Source organism: Lemur catta, chromosome 1, assembly GCF_020740605.2.
Source record: "Lemur catta isolate mLemCat1 chromosome 1, mLemCat1.pri, whole genome shotgun sequence".
Classification (NCBI taxonomy): Eukaryota; Metazoa; Chordata; class Mammalia; order Primates; family Lemuridae; genus Lemur; species Lemur catta.
Genome location: NC_059128.1, coordinates 216,627,677 through 216,646,034, shown reverse-complemented (window position 1 = coordinate 216,646,034; position 18,358 = coordinate 216,627,677). Strand labels below are relative to the sequence as shown.

Sequence of the window (18,358 nt, the reverse complement as noted above, 5' to 3'; positions counted from 1 at the left end):
ATGTGGAGCTGGTCATTTTCTGGGTGGGTAGAAGGTGGACCCAACAGATCTTATGAGGCAGAGGTGATCATTTCAAGGCAGGGAGGCAGGGAGTAAATATTTGGCTATGGTCCAGTACAATCACACTGAGGCATCTGGGAAGGTGTGAATCCAGAACAGGGAGCTGCACAGGGATCAGAGAACTAGGGAGTACACATGAGGAGCATTCAGAGGGGAACAAAGGGAGAGGTCTGGACACTAGATAAATTCTGCAGACAGGGTTGTTCTATCACCTTCAGGGGGGCTGGCTCCATTTATGGAGGCTCTGACAGATTGATGCAATGAGAATATAGGAAAGATAAATCTCTTAGAAATAAAAGTGATGAGAGTAAATTAGATGGTATTAGAGCAAGGTAATCGATCATTTTTGCAGCAATTTCATCTTTTTGGGCCAGATTTTGAGTTGATTTGTATTGTTTTTTAAGTCTTATAAACATATGTACTCTCTAAGCAGTAGTCAGATTTATAAGAATATTGTTGCATTCAAATGAGTTCATTTGGATAAAATTGTTCTTTCTTTTCTTCTGATTTTCATCTACATTCTCCTTATGATTGCTGATAGTCATCAAGTTTTGCACAGAATTCTAGATTTGGAAAATATTTGCCTTAACTTCTCTCTCTCTGGCCGGGCGCAGTGGCTCACGCCTGTAATCCTAGCACTCTGGGAGGCCGAGGCGGGTGGATTGCTCGAGGTCAGGAGTTTGAGACCAGCCTCAGCAAGAGCGAGACCCTGTCTCTACTAAAAAATAGAAAGAAATTATCTGGCTAACTAAAATATATATACAGAAAAAAAAATTAGCCGGACATGGTGGCGCATGCCTGTAGTCCCAGCTACTGGGGAGGCTGAGGCAGTAGGATCGCTTAAGCCCAGGAGTTTGAGGTTGCTGTGAGCTAGGCTGATGCCACGGCACTCACTCTAGCCCGGGCAACACAGCGAGACTGTCCCCCCCCCAAAAAAAAAACTTCTCTCTCTATTTAGAGTCTTTTTTTTTTTTAACCTTAGAAGCGCCCCCTTTCCTTCTGACTTTGATCTTCCTCATAGCTCTAATTAACTCCATGCTTCACTGATTACAGCATATACAGTGTTTCTTTTGTTTCAGCTATGTGGACTCAAGTGAGCATCTTCTTGACATTTAAACTTGTATCTATCGCCCCTGCTCTATCAGTAAGCGTTTGAGCCTGTCACTTGCCACCTTTCATTTTCCTGGGAACCCTTCCAATTCTTCCTATTGTCCCAATATCCAATCTTTGACGTATGCTAATTCCATATTCAGTGCCTTCCCCATCTCCCCACCCCGTTTTTAAGAAATGCAGAGTAGGAGCTTTCTTGAAATTAGATCCCCATCTTTAGGAATATTTTAGAATTACAGAAAGTCTGAGATGAATGGGAACATAGAGATCTGCAACCTTCTCATTTTGTAAATGAGAAACTGAAGTGCAGAAGAAAGACTTAACATGACGAGGGTCAGAGAGCTAGTTGGGAGCAGAGTGGAGACTAGAACTTAAGCCACTACACTTCCTATTGTGCTATACTTCCTTCTAATACCCTTTGAGGCACATTATAAGCCATAAAGGTTTTATAATATATAAACATAATTATAATTACCATGCGAAAATATACAAATGTTGGCATTATGTCATCTATCACCTAAAGCAGGAGTTGGCAAACTTTTCTGTAAAAAGCCAGATAATACTCATTTCAGGCTTTGCTGGCCACACAGTATCTGTTAACTACTCCACCCTGCCATTGATGCCCCAAAGCAGCCATGGATAATAAACATATAAATGGGCATGACTCTGTGCTAATAAAACTTTATTTACAAAAACAAGCAGTGGGCCAGATTTGGCCTGTGCACCATAGTTTGTTAACCCCTGATCTAGAAAACCAGCTGTTTCTTTCATTTTTTTCCAAGTATATATAGTCCTGAGGTCTGTCCTTCCTGAACCCAGACAGTGTATCTGACACTCAGTTTGTATTAGTCAGCTTGGGCTATTATAACAAAATATCATAAACTCAAATATTATATCAAAATTTGTGTGGCTTAAATAACTGAAATTTATTTCTCACAGTTCTAGAGGGTTGAAAGTCCAAGACCAAGGCGCTGGTCAATTCCATTCCTGGTGAGGGCTTTCCAGTTCGCAGATGGCCACCTCTTTGCTGTATCTTCACACAGTAGAAAAAAAGATCATCTCTTATACCCTCTTAGGGCTTTAATCCTATTCATGGGGGCTCCACCCTCATGACCTAATCACCTCCCCCAAAAGTCTCACATCCAAATACTATCACATGAAGAATTATTCTTCAATATGTGAATTTTGGGAGGACACATTCAGTTCATAGCACAGTTGGTGACCAGCATATCTCTGGCATTCTTTTCCATAAAAGTAATAGGAGTACACCGATGAAGTTGTCTGTGCCTTTTGACTGAACCTGCAAGTTTTCTGTTAAAGCACTTTCATGAAGTGAAAGGTAGGACAAGGTACTGGGACTGCATCCTGGAGTCTTGTTTAGGAGCTAGCCAGTCTTCAACATTATCATACACTCACCTCTTCTCTCTTTCCTGACAGTGCCTGGGAATTTCCCACAGGAGATGAGGAATTACACAGTGCAAGGCTTCCGTGTCATTGCTCTTGCCCATAAAGTCTTGAAAATGGGAAACCTGTTAGAAGTAGAGTGCCTGGCCAGGTAAGGAACCCAAAAGTCAGCCCTAGGGCAGGCTCTGCATACATGAAGTGAGTACGCCCTCGAGATGGGCAGATGAACATCTCAAATCATCAGGAAGACTCTTGGAGATTGAGAATCAATCTCATCCCGTTCACTGATTTGGAGAGGGGCAATTGTAGGTAAGACTGGGTAGGACTTGCTCAGGTCACAATGCTGGCTGGAGGCAGAAAAAGGATGGCAGTTGAGATCCTGTGACTCCCAGATGCTGCTGTGTTATCTCCGCCGTGCAGTGTATCATGCACTGTCTCAGCTCTCATCCCACCAGAAACAACTGACTCTCCTTCAGCCTCCAAGCTTTATATGATTGACTAACTTCGGTGTTTCACGTGTAGAGGAGTTGAGGGAAGGAGACAACTGGCATTTGGAAAAGTTTTCAGAATCCTTTAGACATGGGTTTTTTCATGGCTCAATACAAATTGAGTGCAAATTGAATTCTTTCTAAGAAATAAAAGGCAGTATTCTTAATTGCATTAAGGGGATAAATTGTCCTCATTAGAGGGTAATCTATAAATTATTGTTTATTTTTCATTTTGATATTCTTCAGTTTTTAAAGGTAATTTTAAAATTATTAAAAAGTGTAGAAAATACTGTGGAAAATTGAATAACAGATAATCTATATATTATTCATGTTTGATTTGTTTTGCTGATAGAAAGATCCTCATTTATACACAGTTAGCTACTTCATGTAAGATACTGATATCCTTGGTTTAACATTATTATTTACAATGTAAGTCTATCGACTCCAAGGTAATTAGTAATCACTGCCCCATCCTTACTCTGTGCCTATTTCTCCATCTATAAAATGTAGGATTGGCTGATCTCTAAGGAGCCTTTCAGCCATGACATTTTAATCTTCAAAAGAGAATCACAAAGCTTGGTTTGAAATATTTGAATGGCATTCTCATATTTAACATTCCAGGTGTTAGCTATTCTTGAACAAGTATAAAGCCCAGGACACAGAGCATATTGTAATTATTCAAACACAAATTTGAATAATGAATGTTAAGGTCACGTGTGAAGAAAAGATTTCTGTAGCTAGTGATGGAGTAGAGCATCTCTCACCCAGAGGCCACATACAAATGCAGCTGTGTTGTTCTCATTTAAGAGCCACTAGTGAGATAAAGATTATTACAAATATAACAGAATAAGAAAACAAGGATAAAATGTTCTAGATTTCCAACCATCCCAGATTTTCTCAGAGAATATCAGGTAATGCTTTTGAGAATTTAGTTACTATTTTCAAAGAGGGTAAAGAGATAGGGTTTTGATTTTTCTTAGAATCAAATGAAATTATATTTAGAAAAGTTTTCCAATTGGGACAATCTTAAATTTCTAAAAATTTGGAGTAATAATGGGGAAGTAGAAGAGTTTCTTGACCTAGAAAAGATCACCCCAAACTAAAAAATAGAAAACATACCCACCAACACTGTGTAAGTGTTCCTTTTTCACATTGTTTGCACCACCGTCTATTGTTTAATGTAAATTAGTACAACTTCTATGGAAAACTATATGAAGATTCCCCAAAGAACTTTCAAGTAAACCTACCATTCGTTCCAGCAATCCCACTACTGGGGATCTACCCAAAAGAAAAGAAGTCATTTTATCAAGAAGACACATGTACTCATATGTTTATTGCAGCACAATTTACATTTGCAAAGATATGGAATCAACCTAGGTGCCCAGTGATGGATGAATGAAGAAAACATATACACACACACACACACACACACACACACACACCATGGAATATTACTTAGCCACAAAAAATGAAATAATGTCTTTTGCAGCAACTTGGATGGAACTGGAGGCTATTATCCTAAGTGAAGTATCTCAGGAATGGAAAAACAAATACTACATGTACTCACATATAAGCGTGAGCTAAAAAATGGGCATACATGTCATACAGAGTGGTATAATAGACTTTGGACACTCAGAACGGGGGAGAGTGGGAGGGAGTAAGGAATCAAAAATTACCTATCAGGTATAATGTATACTATTCAGGTAATCAGTACACTAAAAGCCCTGACTTCAGCATTATAAAATTTATTCATACAGCAAAAACCCACTCGTACCCCCTAAATCTATTGAAATAAAAAAAGGATATTAAAAAACCAGAAGACATACTTCATCAGGATTCACCGCTTCACTGGTTTAGTAAATTTCTGTTGAACTTTACTGTGTGTTAGATACTCAAAGAACTGAGAATTCATTCAAACGTAAATAAAATAAAATTCTTGCCCTCATGAATTTTGTATCTTAATTAGGGGAAATATGTAATAAAATAAATTTATAAAATATTGTCTTACTAATGGTTCTTAAATGTCCTAAGGGGGAAAAATAAAGCAGGTTAAAATAATTTTTTAAAAAAGCAGAGAACCCCATTTTGCATGGGGTGATCAGAGAAGTCCTCTAAGTAGTGACATTTGAAAAAAGATTTGAGTAAAATAAGAGACAAGGCATGGCTATCCAGGGGAAAAGCATTGTAGGGGATAGGGGTAGTGGTACAAAGCCCTGACATAAGCTTTCCTGGGAATGTTGTAGAAACAAAAGACCAAGGTGTCTGAAGCATTAAATGAGAAAAAAAAGTCATAAGTAAAATAGAAACAAAAAACATTTGTCTATTTTTGCTTTCATTGCCTGTGCTTTTGGTGTCATATCCAACAAATCATTGCCAAGACCAATGTCAAGAAAATTTTCACCTATGTTTTCCTCTAAGAGTTTCATGGTTTCAGGTCTTATGTTTAAGTCTTTAATTTACTTTGATTTGATTTTTGTGTATGGGGCATAAGAGTTAAATTTCATTTTCTTTTGCATGTAGATATTAAACTGAAAAGCTTCTACACAGCAAATAAAACAATCAACAGAGTAAAACAGCAACTTATAAAATGGGAGAAAATATTTTCAAACCATATATCTGACAAGGGATTAATATCTGAAATGTATAAGGAACACAACAGCAAATAAATAAATAGCCCAATAATAAATGAGCAAAGGACCTGAACAGATATTTCTCCAAAGAAGACATGCAAATGAACAACAAGTATATGAAAAGGCACTCAACTTCACTAATCATCAGGGAAATGCAAATCAAAACCACAATGAGATCACCTCACACCTATTAGGATAGTTATTCTAAAAAAAAACACAAAAGAAAACGAGTGTTGATGAGGACATAGAGAAACTGGAACCCTTGTACACAGTTGGTAGGAATGTAAAATGGTACAGTTACTATGGAAAACAGTGTGGCATTGCTTCTAAAAATTAAGAATGGAATGACCATATGATCTAGTAAGCCCATAATCCTGCTTCAGGGTATTTATCCAAAAGAGTTGAAATTGGGACCTCAAAGAGTTTTCTGCACTCCCCTGTTCATGCAGCAATATTCACAATAGCCAAGATATGGAAACAACCTCAGTGTTCATCAATGGATAAAGAAAATGTGGTATATAAACAGAGTGGAATATTAGCCTTTAAAAAGAAGGAAATCTTGTCCTATGAGACAATATGGATGAACCTGCAGGACATTATGCTAAGTGGAAATAATCCAGTCACAGAAGAACAAGTACTGTATGATTCCACTTATATGAAGTATCTAAAATACACTTACAGAAGTAGAGAATAGAATGGTGGTTACCAAGAGCTAGGGAGAGGAGGAAATGGGAAGTTGTTGTTTAATGGATACAAACTTTCAGTTATGCAATATAAATAAGGTCTAGAGAAGTGTTCTTACCACCCTCCCCCCTGACACACACACACCAAAGACAACAAGAAAACATGAGCAGGAAGAAACTTTTGAGCTGATGGATATATTTATTACCTTGACTACGGTGATGGTTTTACAGGTTTATGTATATTGTTCAAATCCATCAAATTTACATTTGTATAAATATTACTTATATTAAATATATTTATATATTTAATAATATTTATTATATTAAATGTTATTGTTTAATATAGTAAATATTATTAAATATATAAATATATTCCTATTTATATATTTTTATATTTATATATAATATATTCATATCATATATTTAATGTATTAAATATAAAATATAATAAATAATATTTAATATATTAAATATATTGTATGTTAAATATATACAGTTTTTGTATAACAATTACACTTCAATAAAGCTGTTAAAAATAACATAAAATACTTTATGAAACTAACAAGAAAACTAGAATAAATTGTTGAGAAGATTTTTGGATCTTGCTTTTGGTTTTAGTTAATGAGAAAATATTAATCCAATTTATAATAGAAAGTAATGAAGTTAAATGATGCGAAGAGCCTTTAATGAATTCCATATTAAGATAAATTTTATTTTGTGATATTGTTTGAGATTACTAAGGCAGGTTTCATATCTGATTATCTGTGTATTTACCAAGTACATTTACCAAGTGCCTAATACAAGAGTTAAAACAAAGTAGTTATTTAGGAAATGAACTTTTGAACAAATGATGGAGCCATTTGTACTCTATTCCAGAGTGAAGTTACTTCATTGTGTTTCCATCCAAGTTTCAATTACATATTTCATCAAGAAATCCAACTCTGATCTTTCTTTTAAACAAGGCTTACTGAGCACTTGTTTACTTCCTCTCCCTCCTCAATCCCACTAACACGTTAGTAAAGAAACAATATCAAAGGAAACTGTGGAGTGATAAGTGCAGATCAGAGATTTTGACACAGTTCTGTCAGATGCAGACTTGGTGGAGAAGCGGCAGCTGAATCGGTAGGACAGAAGAAGCTGTAACCTGCACCATAGCCAGAGAGAGAAGTGGCAGTAGGAAAGCACATTTTCCCTGTAGAGCCCGAGAGACGCTGAGACTAAGATATGTCATGTGCTATGGAAGGTGGAGGTGAGACTCAAGAATGAACACAGGAGAATTAACTGACAGTGTGCAGAGACGTTGGATCCTTAGGTCTGTCCTCCCCCTTTCTCTACCTGCATTCTTAACCCCGCTCTGCACAGAAAAATGAACAATGAAAGATCAAGAAACAGCTTTTGGCCTACAAATTTACTTTGTAAAAGCCACCCAAGATTTAGTCCATTTCAGAGGAGAGGTCCTATATAACTAATGTAACCCAGTTAGACTCCAAGCCTCCAACTTCAAATTCCGAGAACTCCTCAGAGCCTTGGCTGGCTGACACCATAAATATCAAATAAACTGGAATTATTGCAAGGTCAACAAAAGAGAGAGAAAGCTCTTGGAAATTAAAAAAATATATATGATTAACATAATATTTAAAAACCAATAAAAGAGTTGGAAGATAAGAATATTTAAAAAAAAAACCATGGAGTTGAAAACTGGAAAAAGCAGCTAAAAGATTGAGAAGTGGTTACCTCTGGGAAGGAGAGGGGTGAAGTGATGGGGAGATATAGACCGTTGGTTTTCATTATAAGCTCTCAGGTTCTTTTTGATGTTTTAAACATGTGCGTGTATTACACTAAAATTCAGACTTTTAAAAAGAAGAAATAAATCCAACTGTTGAGACTACATAGATAGGATTTAATATTGATTTTTCTCCTGAATCCAAAGAGAGAAAGTGGAGTCAGAGCTCACATTTCTGGGGCTGCTCATAATGGAGAATCGCCTGAAAAAGGAAACCAAAGCGGTCTTGAAGGAACTGAGCGAGGCCCGCATCAGGACTGTGATGATTACAGGTGCGTGTTTGTTTCTAAAGGCTTGAAAAGTCCATTGTGTCCCAGGCTTCAGAAAAAGACGTGAGCTGAGTGAATTCACGTGACTGAGGCAGAAAAGAAAATTTTCTGTGGTCGAGTTTCTTACCCTGTGGTCTATTTACTTGAGAATAGGTGTAGTTCTCCCGGCAGGACCAGGAGATTTGGAGGCAGGGACCATATCTCGTTCTCTTTGTCTAAGGCCTCCTTCTCCTACCCAGGATCTGCGCAGTGCTAACAGGCTCACGGTGACTGTTTCAGCACAAGAACGGCTATGCTGTCATCAGGAATCCCAGTGGGACCTCTGTGCACAGGATGCCAGACTCTGGCTGACAGCCCTCCAGACAGCAGGGCCAAGCTGGTGTATGACCATCAAACCCAAGCGTGGCCTGGCCCTAAGTGTTCGCTCCTCTGCTTAACTGGAATCAAATCATAAGAATGGTTTTATGTTATCATATTGGGATCATATTGTGTTCACCACTAAGAGCTGTCTATCTCCTGAGCATTAGACATAAGTGCTTAAACATTTCTTTATTCATTCACAAATGTTTTGGAAATATGAAATGGACAGGACACGTTGCTAACTATCGTGGGAGGGAGACGGAAACGTAGTGCTTGCCTACTAGGGGCAGACAGTCTTGGGCAGAGGGGAAAATAAATCGCTGTAAAATAAGGCAGAAAGCACTAAATGCTTTCAAAGAGCATCAAGCAAAGCAGAAGAAGGAGAGTTCAGTTCTGGCTGCTGAAGAGGTTTGTACATAAAGCAAGTAAAGTTTCTTTGTCTTCTAGGTGACAACCTTCAAACAGCCATTACTGTGGCAAAGAATTCCGAAATGATTCCTCAAGGCAGCCAAGTGATCATTGTTGAAGCCAATGAACCAGAAGAGTTTGCTCCCGCCTCTGTGACCTGGCAGCTGGTAGAGAACCAAGAGACTGGACCTGGGAGGAATGTGAGCAAATGTTACAAGGCTCCTCCATGGGCCTGGGCTCATGGAATACAGCCCTGACACTGCACAGCCTTCTCTTGGCTCTCCAAGTCATCAGAGTAATAATTCCTCACATCTGTCCAGAGTTTTGTAGTTCGAAAAGCATTTCCACTATGCTCTGCTTCTCAGCCCTGGCTGCATATTAAAATCATCTGGGAGAGTTTTAAGCTTCCCACTGCAGGCTGTACCAATTAAATCAGAAACCCTGGGGTGGGAGCAGGCATCAGCCACTTTTCCCAGTGATTCCAATGTGCATTCGTAGCTGAGAACTACTGATTTACATCCATATTTTCCATTTGATCTTTACAATAATCCAGTGCAATTGGGGAAACTATTAATTTTGCAAATGAGAAAACTGAGGCTCAGAGAAGCAAGCTTGTGCAATACAAAAGCTGGTTAGTTGCATGCAGGAAACCAGACTCAGGTCTGTTCGATTCCATACGAATCCATGGGCATTTAGATTGTACTATGCCTGTGACATGTAGTTAGCAGGTGTTGGGCTTCCCTAGACAGCAAGCTTCCTGTGCACTTGTGACAGAATAGCTCTTTCATATGATGAGAATGGGCCATAGCCTCATATTCCATTACTAAAGTTAGCACCTATCCTTTTGTGGGAACTCAAAGAGATGGCCCTACAGGTGATGAATTACAAAAATGCTCCTTTTTTCCACACTGACCAGCCTTTCAGGTTGTAAAGTATTGAGTGAGTCTTTGTGCAGTCAGAAGTCTTTGTGAAGTACACAAATGGTACCAGTATACAAAGTGGTTCTGCTCCTGCCCTGGGAAGGAGTGGGTTTTCTCGGCTCAAACTCCAGTTGCAGGGGCTATCTGTGAAAGATAACAGCTCTCTCTATGCTTCCAGCTTATTTCCTTGTGAACCCACCTGCTTTTGCTTCGATGCATGCTACCTGAATTTCACTGCATGAAGGACTCAGGTCCTTGCTCATTTTAACAAACAGTCCATTCACACTACTCACTCATGAGTTTAATACCTTTACTGAAGTTTTGGTCATCCCTGGGAGAGCCTGCATCACAGTATCAGGCCTTCCTCCTCCTCTCTGGCTCCCCCCACCATGCTTTCCTCCCCACCTTCCTAGTACAAGCAAAAGGAATTCCTGCCCTAGTCTCATGTGCGATACTTTAGAACATGTCTTTTGTTGGGTGTTTTATAACTGGGAGTGGATGGTGGGGATCATCTTGCCTCTCAATTCAGCATAGCAAAATTTTTTTCTTCCAAATACAATGCTTTCCCTGATATGAATTCCACTAATAAATAAATTTTTCTCACCTTCTATACTATTTGAATTCAGGGTTCTACACAAATGTAAGGCTCTCTGAAAAATGTTATATGAAAAAACCATTATCAGCTACTGAAATAATGAATGCACAGGCATTCATCATACACTTTCTCTCTAGTTGGGAGCTGGGTGGGGTTAGAGCCAAGCCAGAGGGACACTTTGACAGGTGAAATATAGGAGGGAAAGGGTTTTGGAAAAGGAGTAGTGCCGGTGCAATGGAATGTAGGGGGTGGAAAAGGTTCTGGGCACCTGAGAGAAGGGGTTACTTGTTGAGGTAGAGTCATAACAGAGGTCAGAGGTCAGGTGCTAAAAGGAGTTAGGCACTGAAGCAGGAGTCTGACTACAGTGGAGAAATTGGGGCATGATTTCTGAACAAATTATGGTAAGAGATCTTAGAAAATATAAAGTTGCATGAGGAGAAGGAAGTAGAGGGAAGAATGCTAATGCTTTCTTGTACTCACTAATTGGGACCTTGGAATAGGTAGATTGCTTCAGTAGACTGACATCACACATATTACCTCCCAGGACACGATCTAGAGTACTACATTGTCAAAGTACCATATGTTTATATAAATGGAGGGGACACATTTTGAGTGTTTTCTTCCTGTGAGTTAAAGTTCCCTGGGCAAATTACACATTAGGTTTTTGTTGACCCTTACACTGTTATGCAACATGAATACACTTCCTTCCATAAATCAGAAGAAAGCAGAGACATTCCTTAAGAGCCAATGTAGAAATATATTTCCAAATGAGGTCACAAAAAAACAAAAAAAAAGAGCCAGTGTAGAAATACATTTCCAAACGAGGTCACAAAAAAAGAAAAAAAAAGAACCAACGTAGAAATAATGCCTTTTTGATTTTAGGAAACCTACATTAACATTGGAAACAGCTCAGTACCTGATGGGAGAAGAGGGAGCTGTTACCATTTTGCAATGAGCGGGAAATCATACCAAATCATATTTCAGCATTTCAACAGTTGGCTTCCAAAAGTGAGTACTGCAGAAATGAAGCGTTTTATTTTGCTCCTCAAATTAGTGAGGCAAATAGGGGAAAGAGAGTAATGAAAGTGATGATCACTAAGGTTGTCTCAGAGTTAGAGAGTAAACACCCTCAAAGGGGCTCTGCTCCCATAGAAGTATCCCAGCCCTTCCCACACCTGCCCAGTCCTGTGCATACACACAGCCTTCCCTTCAGAGCTTGGGTTCTGGTACAGCTTCTTGCCCCTGTGGCCGGTTCAATCTCAGCCTCTCTCCTTCATTTCCCCCCACCCCCACCCCGGAGAACCAACAGATAGTTCGAAACGTGCTGCCTGTTTTGTGAGTCAGCCTTTCTCTGAAAGCTACCAACTCATGTCAGGCTAAGGTCTAGTCCCCTTCCTGTCTGGATTCTTAAATTACAGCAAGAGGAAATACAGGCCCCATCGTTTATTTTCAAAATCATTTGTTATCTTGTCCTCTGTGTGTCCTATTTTAAAAATAGTGCTGTGCAGGGTTGTGTTGTCAATGTGGAGGAGATTAATGGAGCACAAGCTGAGGGCAGCAACCATCTGTTAGCAGTGTCTTAAACATTCTGTCATTTCACCAGTGAAGGACCATAGATTCTCGACCCCAAAGGCTTCTAGAAAGCTCTTAGTCCAGTTTCTCATTGTAGAGATGGGAAAGCTGAGACTCAGAGAGGTTAAATCATGTCTAAGGTTTGCACAGCTAGTCAGGGCATAGCTGAGAATAGAGCCTTGTTTTTCATCTCCCAGTCTATTGCTCTTGCCTTTGCCTGTGCTGCAATTATAGAGACTGTTTAATAGAAAGAACTGTTATTTCCTTAAGCATTTTCATTCCATATGATCTGCTGCTTCTTAGTTACTGTATTGTTATTAATTAGAGGTCACCCCCATCTTGGAAAAAGGGTTTGGACAAAAATAATAGTTATGATGAAGGATTCAACATGAAAGTTCAATATTAAAGCATTGAATCTCCTTATTTCCTTTCCTGATATTTGATCTAATTACATACCACCCAATTCTATATTAAATCAGTATCCAGGAATTATTTTTCAATGATTTTGAGAATAAACAATGGGGCCTGTATTTCCTCTTGCTGTAATTTAAGAATCCAGACAGGAAGGGACTAGACCTTAGCCTGACGTGAGTTGGTAGCTTTCAGAGAGAGGCTGACTCACAAAACAGTCAGCTTTTATTTCAAAAGCTTTCCTCTTCCTAATCTTATTGCAATGGTTGTTTTTCTCTTTAGATTCTGGTGAATGGAACCATTTTTGCAAGAATGTCTCCTGGGCAAAAATCAAGCCTTGTTGAAGAATTTCAGAAATTAAAGTAGGTGTTATTACATGAAATAGAGGACCATACTTGTTACCTATTGCTGCATAATGAATTACCCAACACCTTAGTGGCTTAGAATAACACCATTTATTATTTTACCTTTCTGTGAGTCAGAAATCCAGTTGTGGCTTAGCTGAGTCTTCTGGCTCAAGGTCTCTCACAAAGATGTAATCAGGTGTTGGCCAGGACTGTAGTCATCTCAGTACTTGAGTGAGGAAATGATCTGCCACCAGCCTCACTCATGTGTTGTTGGATGGATTCAGTACCTTGTGAGCTGTTGGACTAAGAGCTTCAGTTTTTCATGGGCTGGTGGACAGTAGCCACCCTCAGTCCCTTGTGACATGGGCCATTTCATAGGGAAGCTCACAATGTGACAGTCGGCTTACAGATGAGTGAGCAAGCAAGAAGAACCAGAGAGACAGAGAGAGAGAGAAAGCAAGATGGATGTCACTGTTTTTTATATCCTAATCTCAAAACTGACATCCTATCACTTTTCCTGTATTCTCTTCATTAATAGCTAGGTCCAACCCACACCCAAGGGAGTGGATTACACAAGGACATGAATGCTTAGAGGTGGGGATCACTGAGGGCCATTTAGAAATTGCCTATCCCAAAAAGCATTTGTTCTGTGACGCATAAAGTATGTCTTTGAGAAAGATCCCCTGCTTGGATATAGAAAAAATAAATAATGGAATAGGTTCTATATCTTAGAATCAGAAAAATGGGGAAATGTGTGAGTTATCACTTGAAATTATTACAGGTTGATCCATCAGAATAGGGGTCCCCAACCTATGGTGAGTTGTATAATTATTTCATTATATATTACAATGTAATAATAATAGAAATAAAATACACAATAAATGTAATGTGCCTGAGTCATCCCAAAACCATCCCCAGCCTTCCAGGTCCGTGAAAAATTGTCTTCCATGAACCCTAGTCAAAAAGGTTGGAGACTGCTGCATTAGAAGATATGTTGGTAATTTCTGGTCCTCTTAGCAAGAGGTGGGATGGCATTTTCACTGTATCTGACCCTGGCAAGGATTAGATATAGAGGCCAAAACAAAGGGAAAGTCCTTTCCTACCTTCTTCAAAAATACAGATGACCAAGTCACATTGAAGTGAAATGGTTCTTTTGAGAACAGATCTACCTACTATTTGCTGGGCATGTTACAGGTTGGGCTGCAGATTCTAGAAAGTAAAAAGAAACATAGAATAGAGAAAATTTCAATTATTGTTGATGGGTAGTAGGTGAAATCAGGAGAGTTCCTTTTATTTTATTTTGTTTTTTGTTATCCAAGCATTCATAGAGAAGTCTCAAAAACTACCTATTAATTCTCATAATGCCTGAGGCTGAGTAAGTAACCACTGTCTAAAATGACTACTTCATTCACATGATCATTATATGACATTGGCTGAAGAAAATAATTTTACCTTTTTCAAATGCCTGAGAATTTTTGCAACTGAAATGCCTTATTTTGAAAAACTATATTTCCCTAAGGAAAAATCAATTCAGGAAGACACATGCTGTCTCAGAATGAGCTGTCTTCTCTCGATTTCCCAATCTTTCTCTTTATGCTTTTTATCATCAACAATGTGAGTAAGGTCCAAATTCCATTTCTGAATTCAGGAAACACTTGAAAATTTAAGATTCCTGGTGTGATTTAGGGACTAGGTATGTGCCTTAAGCCTGAAGAATGGAAGCCATTTTCTAACAATTGTGGGTAGTCATTACATGTACATGTGAGTGTTTGGAAGATGATGTTCATCTACACTACCCCAATATTACTTTGAATGATATTTGTTTACATTTGACCATTTATACCTATGAAAGTGGTCATTTCTTATGTATCAACAAATAATAAGAAAATTCTAAAACAACTTAATTTTTTACCCCTTATTGACTTTGTAATTTTACCTATTTTTAGAAAAATACAGCTGAATTTTTAATAGCATCGTCATTAGTCAACACCTATAGCCAATGTACGGTTTAGTTATAATATCAATAGAAGACAGTGTCTTGCATCTGAAATTCCTTTTCTTGGCAGCAGCTTTAACTTTTACTCTCCTATTTATATTGTGTTTACACACTAAACTAATACAGATGGGGAGCCTGTTTTCTCCTTTTCACTCTGAGATGCATCAAGAATATGAGTATATGTCTCTAGTTATATCTGTTAAACTATTTCCCAAATGTTTCTCACCCCAGTATCTGAAATCTAAACTCTCAGTGGCAGTTAGCAACAAAAACCCAGCTGGATTAGGTTATGATCGTTGCATTAGGTTGTGTGGGAAGTGCTATAATCATGACTGCATACTTGTGAGTTTGGCCTTGGTGCATATAATCAAACAGGATTTCTTTTGAAGTGTGTGATCACTGTCTTTGCCAACGTCTTTGGCAGGATCACTACCGTTTTGATGTGACTGATTGAAACAATTTAAATAATGCAGTGGCCTTTTTCTTCTGGGAATATGTCTCTTTAAGACATTTTCCTTCAGCCTGATTCCACCTGTGTTCAGGGGACACACACACACACACACACACACACACACACACACACACACACATCGCCTGTGAGTCAGTTATAATGGAAATTATTCAAGCAAGGTGTCAAGCTATTATTTTTCCATTCCTTCCCCTGCAGTTACTATGTGGGCATGTGTGGAGATGGAGCTAATGACTGTGGGGTGAGTAGAAATGACTTCTGCTAACACAGGCAGCTCACTGATATCCCTTCTGAGGACCCTGCAGTCCCCTGGGGTCTGTTTCTTTATCCTTCCACTTGGTCATTTTGCTGTTTATATCCACCTTGACCTGAGTGTGGGTTGGAAGTGGAGGGGAGCAAAGTGAGATGAGTCACTTCAGATGTTTTCTGGCAATTTGTAGAACAACAAAGACAAGGGAAGGCTACTTAGGCTTCCATATTTCAGACCCAAAAGGAACTTTACAGGAATAGGTGGTTTAAATTTTTCATGTTATCGATAAGGAAATGAAGTCTCAGGGAAGTGAATTTTTTTTTTTTGCCTGAGGTCACACAGCTGGTAAAGTCATAGTAAAGAAAAAGTTTGAAACTGATGATTAAAGTTTTGAATTATGTGTAAATTATATTTGTTCCCGCCAGAGCCTCTCTCTGGTTAGTTATTAAAAGCTGGCCATACCTCAAAACTCTTACCCTCAGTAAAATCCTAGACCAAACTATTCCATTATTTTACACCAAAGCAAAAATGGAATAAAATGATTCTCAGCAAATTATTTCTCATACACAATAGAAGGGTAGTACATGTTTTATATTCTGAGTTTTAAAGATATGATGCAAACACAATAGTCTACCTTGAGGATTATGTACATAAGGAAATACTTTAGTAGCAAATTTATGGGACAAGAATTAAGGAAGATTGCTTTGTATTTCCAACATTTGATAGATATTTAAGATCTGGGTATTTGTTTTACTTTCCTCAAATATCTTTTTCCAAATGTCTGTGAAAAACTATATGAATGATTAAAGAGTTCTTAAGAATTATTCTGCCTTATGCTTCATGAGAAAAAGTTAGTTGTTAGTCTATTCTTTCAAATCTGGAATGAGGACCCATTTCCATTAATTATGTGGAATTTAGAACAAAACAAAGAAATCAAATGCTAAAAAACGGCAGTCTCTAAAGAGTTTATTGTCTGATGGGGGAAAGAATCGCACATAAAACTAACACTAACATAAGGTAGATGGTCATAAATTATATAATAGAGGAAAAAAATATTAAAGGAGAAAAGAGGAAGAAGGAAATGTCCTAATATTTATTGAACATGAATCTAGTATGTACCAGCCACGGTGCCAGGTACTTTCTATTATAATAGTTCTACATAACTACAGATATACAAAATTATACAAAATCTCCTCTTATGTCCATACAATTCTTGTAGGATTAGAGGCATGCTGGCCTGCCTATTGACCAGAGTCCTCGTGCATGCTCTGGAGAGATGTTAGTCTCAATGAAAAATGAATTACCCCTTATTTCTGTGAGGCAACACATATGCTGGAAGGAGTCTGTGATGTCTCTGGTGAAGATGCTATATGTTCCATTCTGCATCCCAGCAGCTAGTTGGATGGCTGGATCAGGAAGACTAGGGAAAGGTGGGGATTACATCTCTTTCCCCATAATTCAGGAAGATGGCCTGCTAAGTGTAAGAAGTGAGAGGGTGAAGGGCCCCAACCAATGTCCATCCAAATTCTGTCATCTTTTTAATAGCCTTGTGGAACGAGAACTTCCATTTCCTTATCACATCTACACCCCCCACAGGCAGTGCACATACGTGCACAGACACACATACACATACCGCCTCTCTGCTACCTCTGGATTACTGTTAGTTGGTGCCTCCTTAGTTGGTGACTTTGTGGATCAGGGGAGGGAGGGTATTCCAGGTGCAGGGACAACATAAACAGAGACCCAGGACTGGAAGAATACAATGTTATCACTATAATATGAAGTGTAGTCGTTTGGTGTTTGAAGAATTAAAGCCTGCCCGAGGAGTCATGGGTGTAACATGAATTTATCATTCCAGGCTTTGAAAATGGCTCATGTGGGCATCTCACTGTCAGAGCAGGAAGCATCCGTGGCATCCCCTTTCACCTCGAAAACAGCCAACATTGAGTGTGTGCCTCATCTCATCAGGTAAGCCACTTTTCCCCCTTCCACCCCCATGACCGACTGGCTCATATCTGGTTCTAGAGACAGACACAATTCAACTATAACTTAAGGTAATGAACGCCATGACAGAGGTATGGGTGAAGTGCTACTGGAGCACCAAATAAGGGATCCATTAGTGCTATTTGGCAATGCTGATAAAAGCTGCAGAAAGGTGACTTTTGCTGAGCCTTAAAGGATAGGTGGTTGTGTTTTGTTGACAACTGAAAGCTTGACTTTATATTTAAACATTGATTGCATTTCTTACTCTTCCTCTCCTTTATTTGTATGTTGGATGCTTCCTGGAACATTTCTCTTTGGAGTTTGGGATGAGTGAGGAAGCAGAAAGGGAACCCTCCATTAGATAGCCTCCCCAAGTACTCTCATATGTCTCCAAAATGAAAATTAGTGAATACCCAAAATGTTTACACAGAAGATATTACAATGGATTGGCAATGGTCAAGGAAGGGAAAAGGATTAAGAGCTGTTTATTTTCACAGGATACCTCTCTCACCTCCACTCCACTCTCATTTCTGATCTTATCTCTACTTATATTTTAAATGTAGTTAAGAATAAAACATTCGGTTTTATATTTTATTCATAAATCTCATCCCTTTCTTGTT

The 18,358-nt window shown here is 38.6% G+C and overlaps 1 protein-coding gene across 1 annotated transcript in view; it reads left to right on the top strand.

The window, feature by feature from the left end:
* ATP13A5 (ATPase 13A5) overlaps window positions 1–18,358 on the top strand; it is a 105,416-nt gene that overhangs the window by 58,447 nt on the left and 28,611 nt on the right. The window contains exons 17-23 of the mRNA XM_045539947.1: window positions 2,608–2,725; window positions 8,306–8,430; window positions 9,235–9,395; window positions 11,593–11,718; window positions 12,976–13,055; window positions 15,704–15,746; window positions 17,614–17,723. Of these exons, the coding sequence (XP_045395903.1) occupies window positions 2,608–2,725; window positions 8,306–8,430; window positions 9,235–9,395; window positions 11,593–11,718; window positions 12,976–13,055; window positions 15,704–15,746; window positions 17,614–17,723 (763 nt within the window). The remainder of the gene's footprint in view (window positions 1–2,607; window positions 2,726–8,305; window positions 8,431–9,234; window positions 9,396–11,592; window positions 11,719–12,975; window positions 13,056–15,703; window positions 15,747–17,613; window positions 17,724–18,358) is intronic.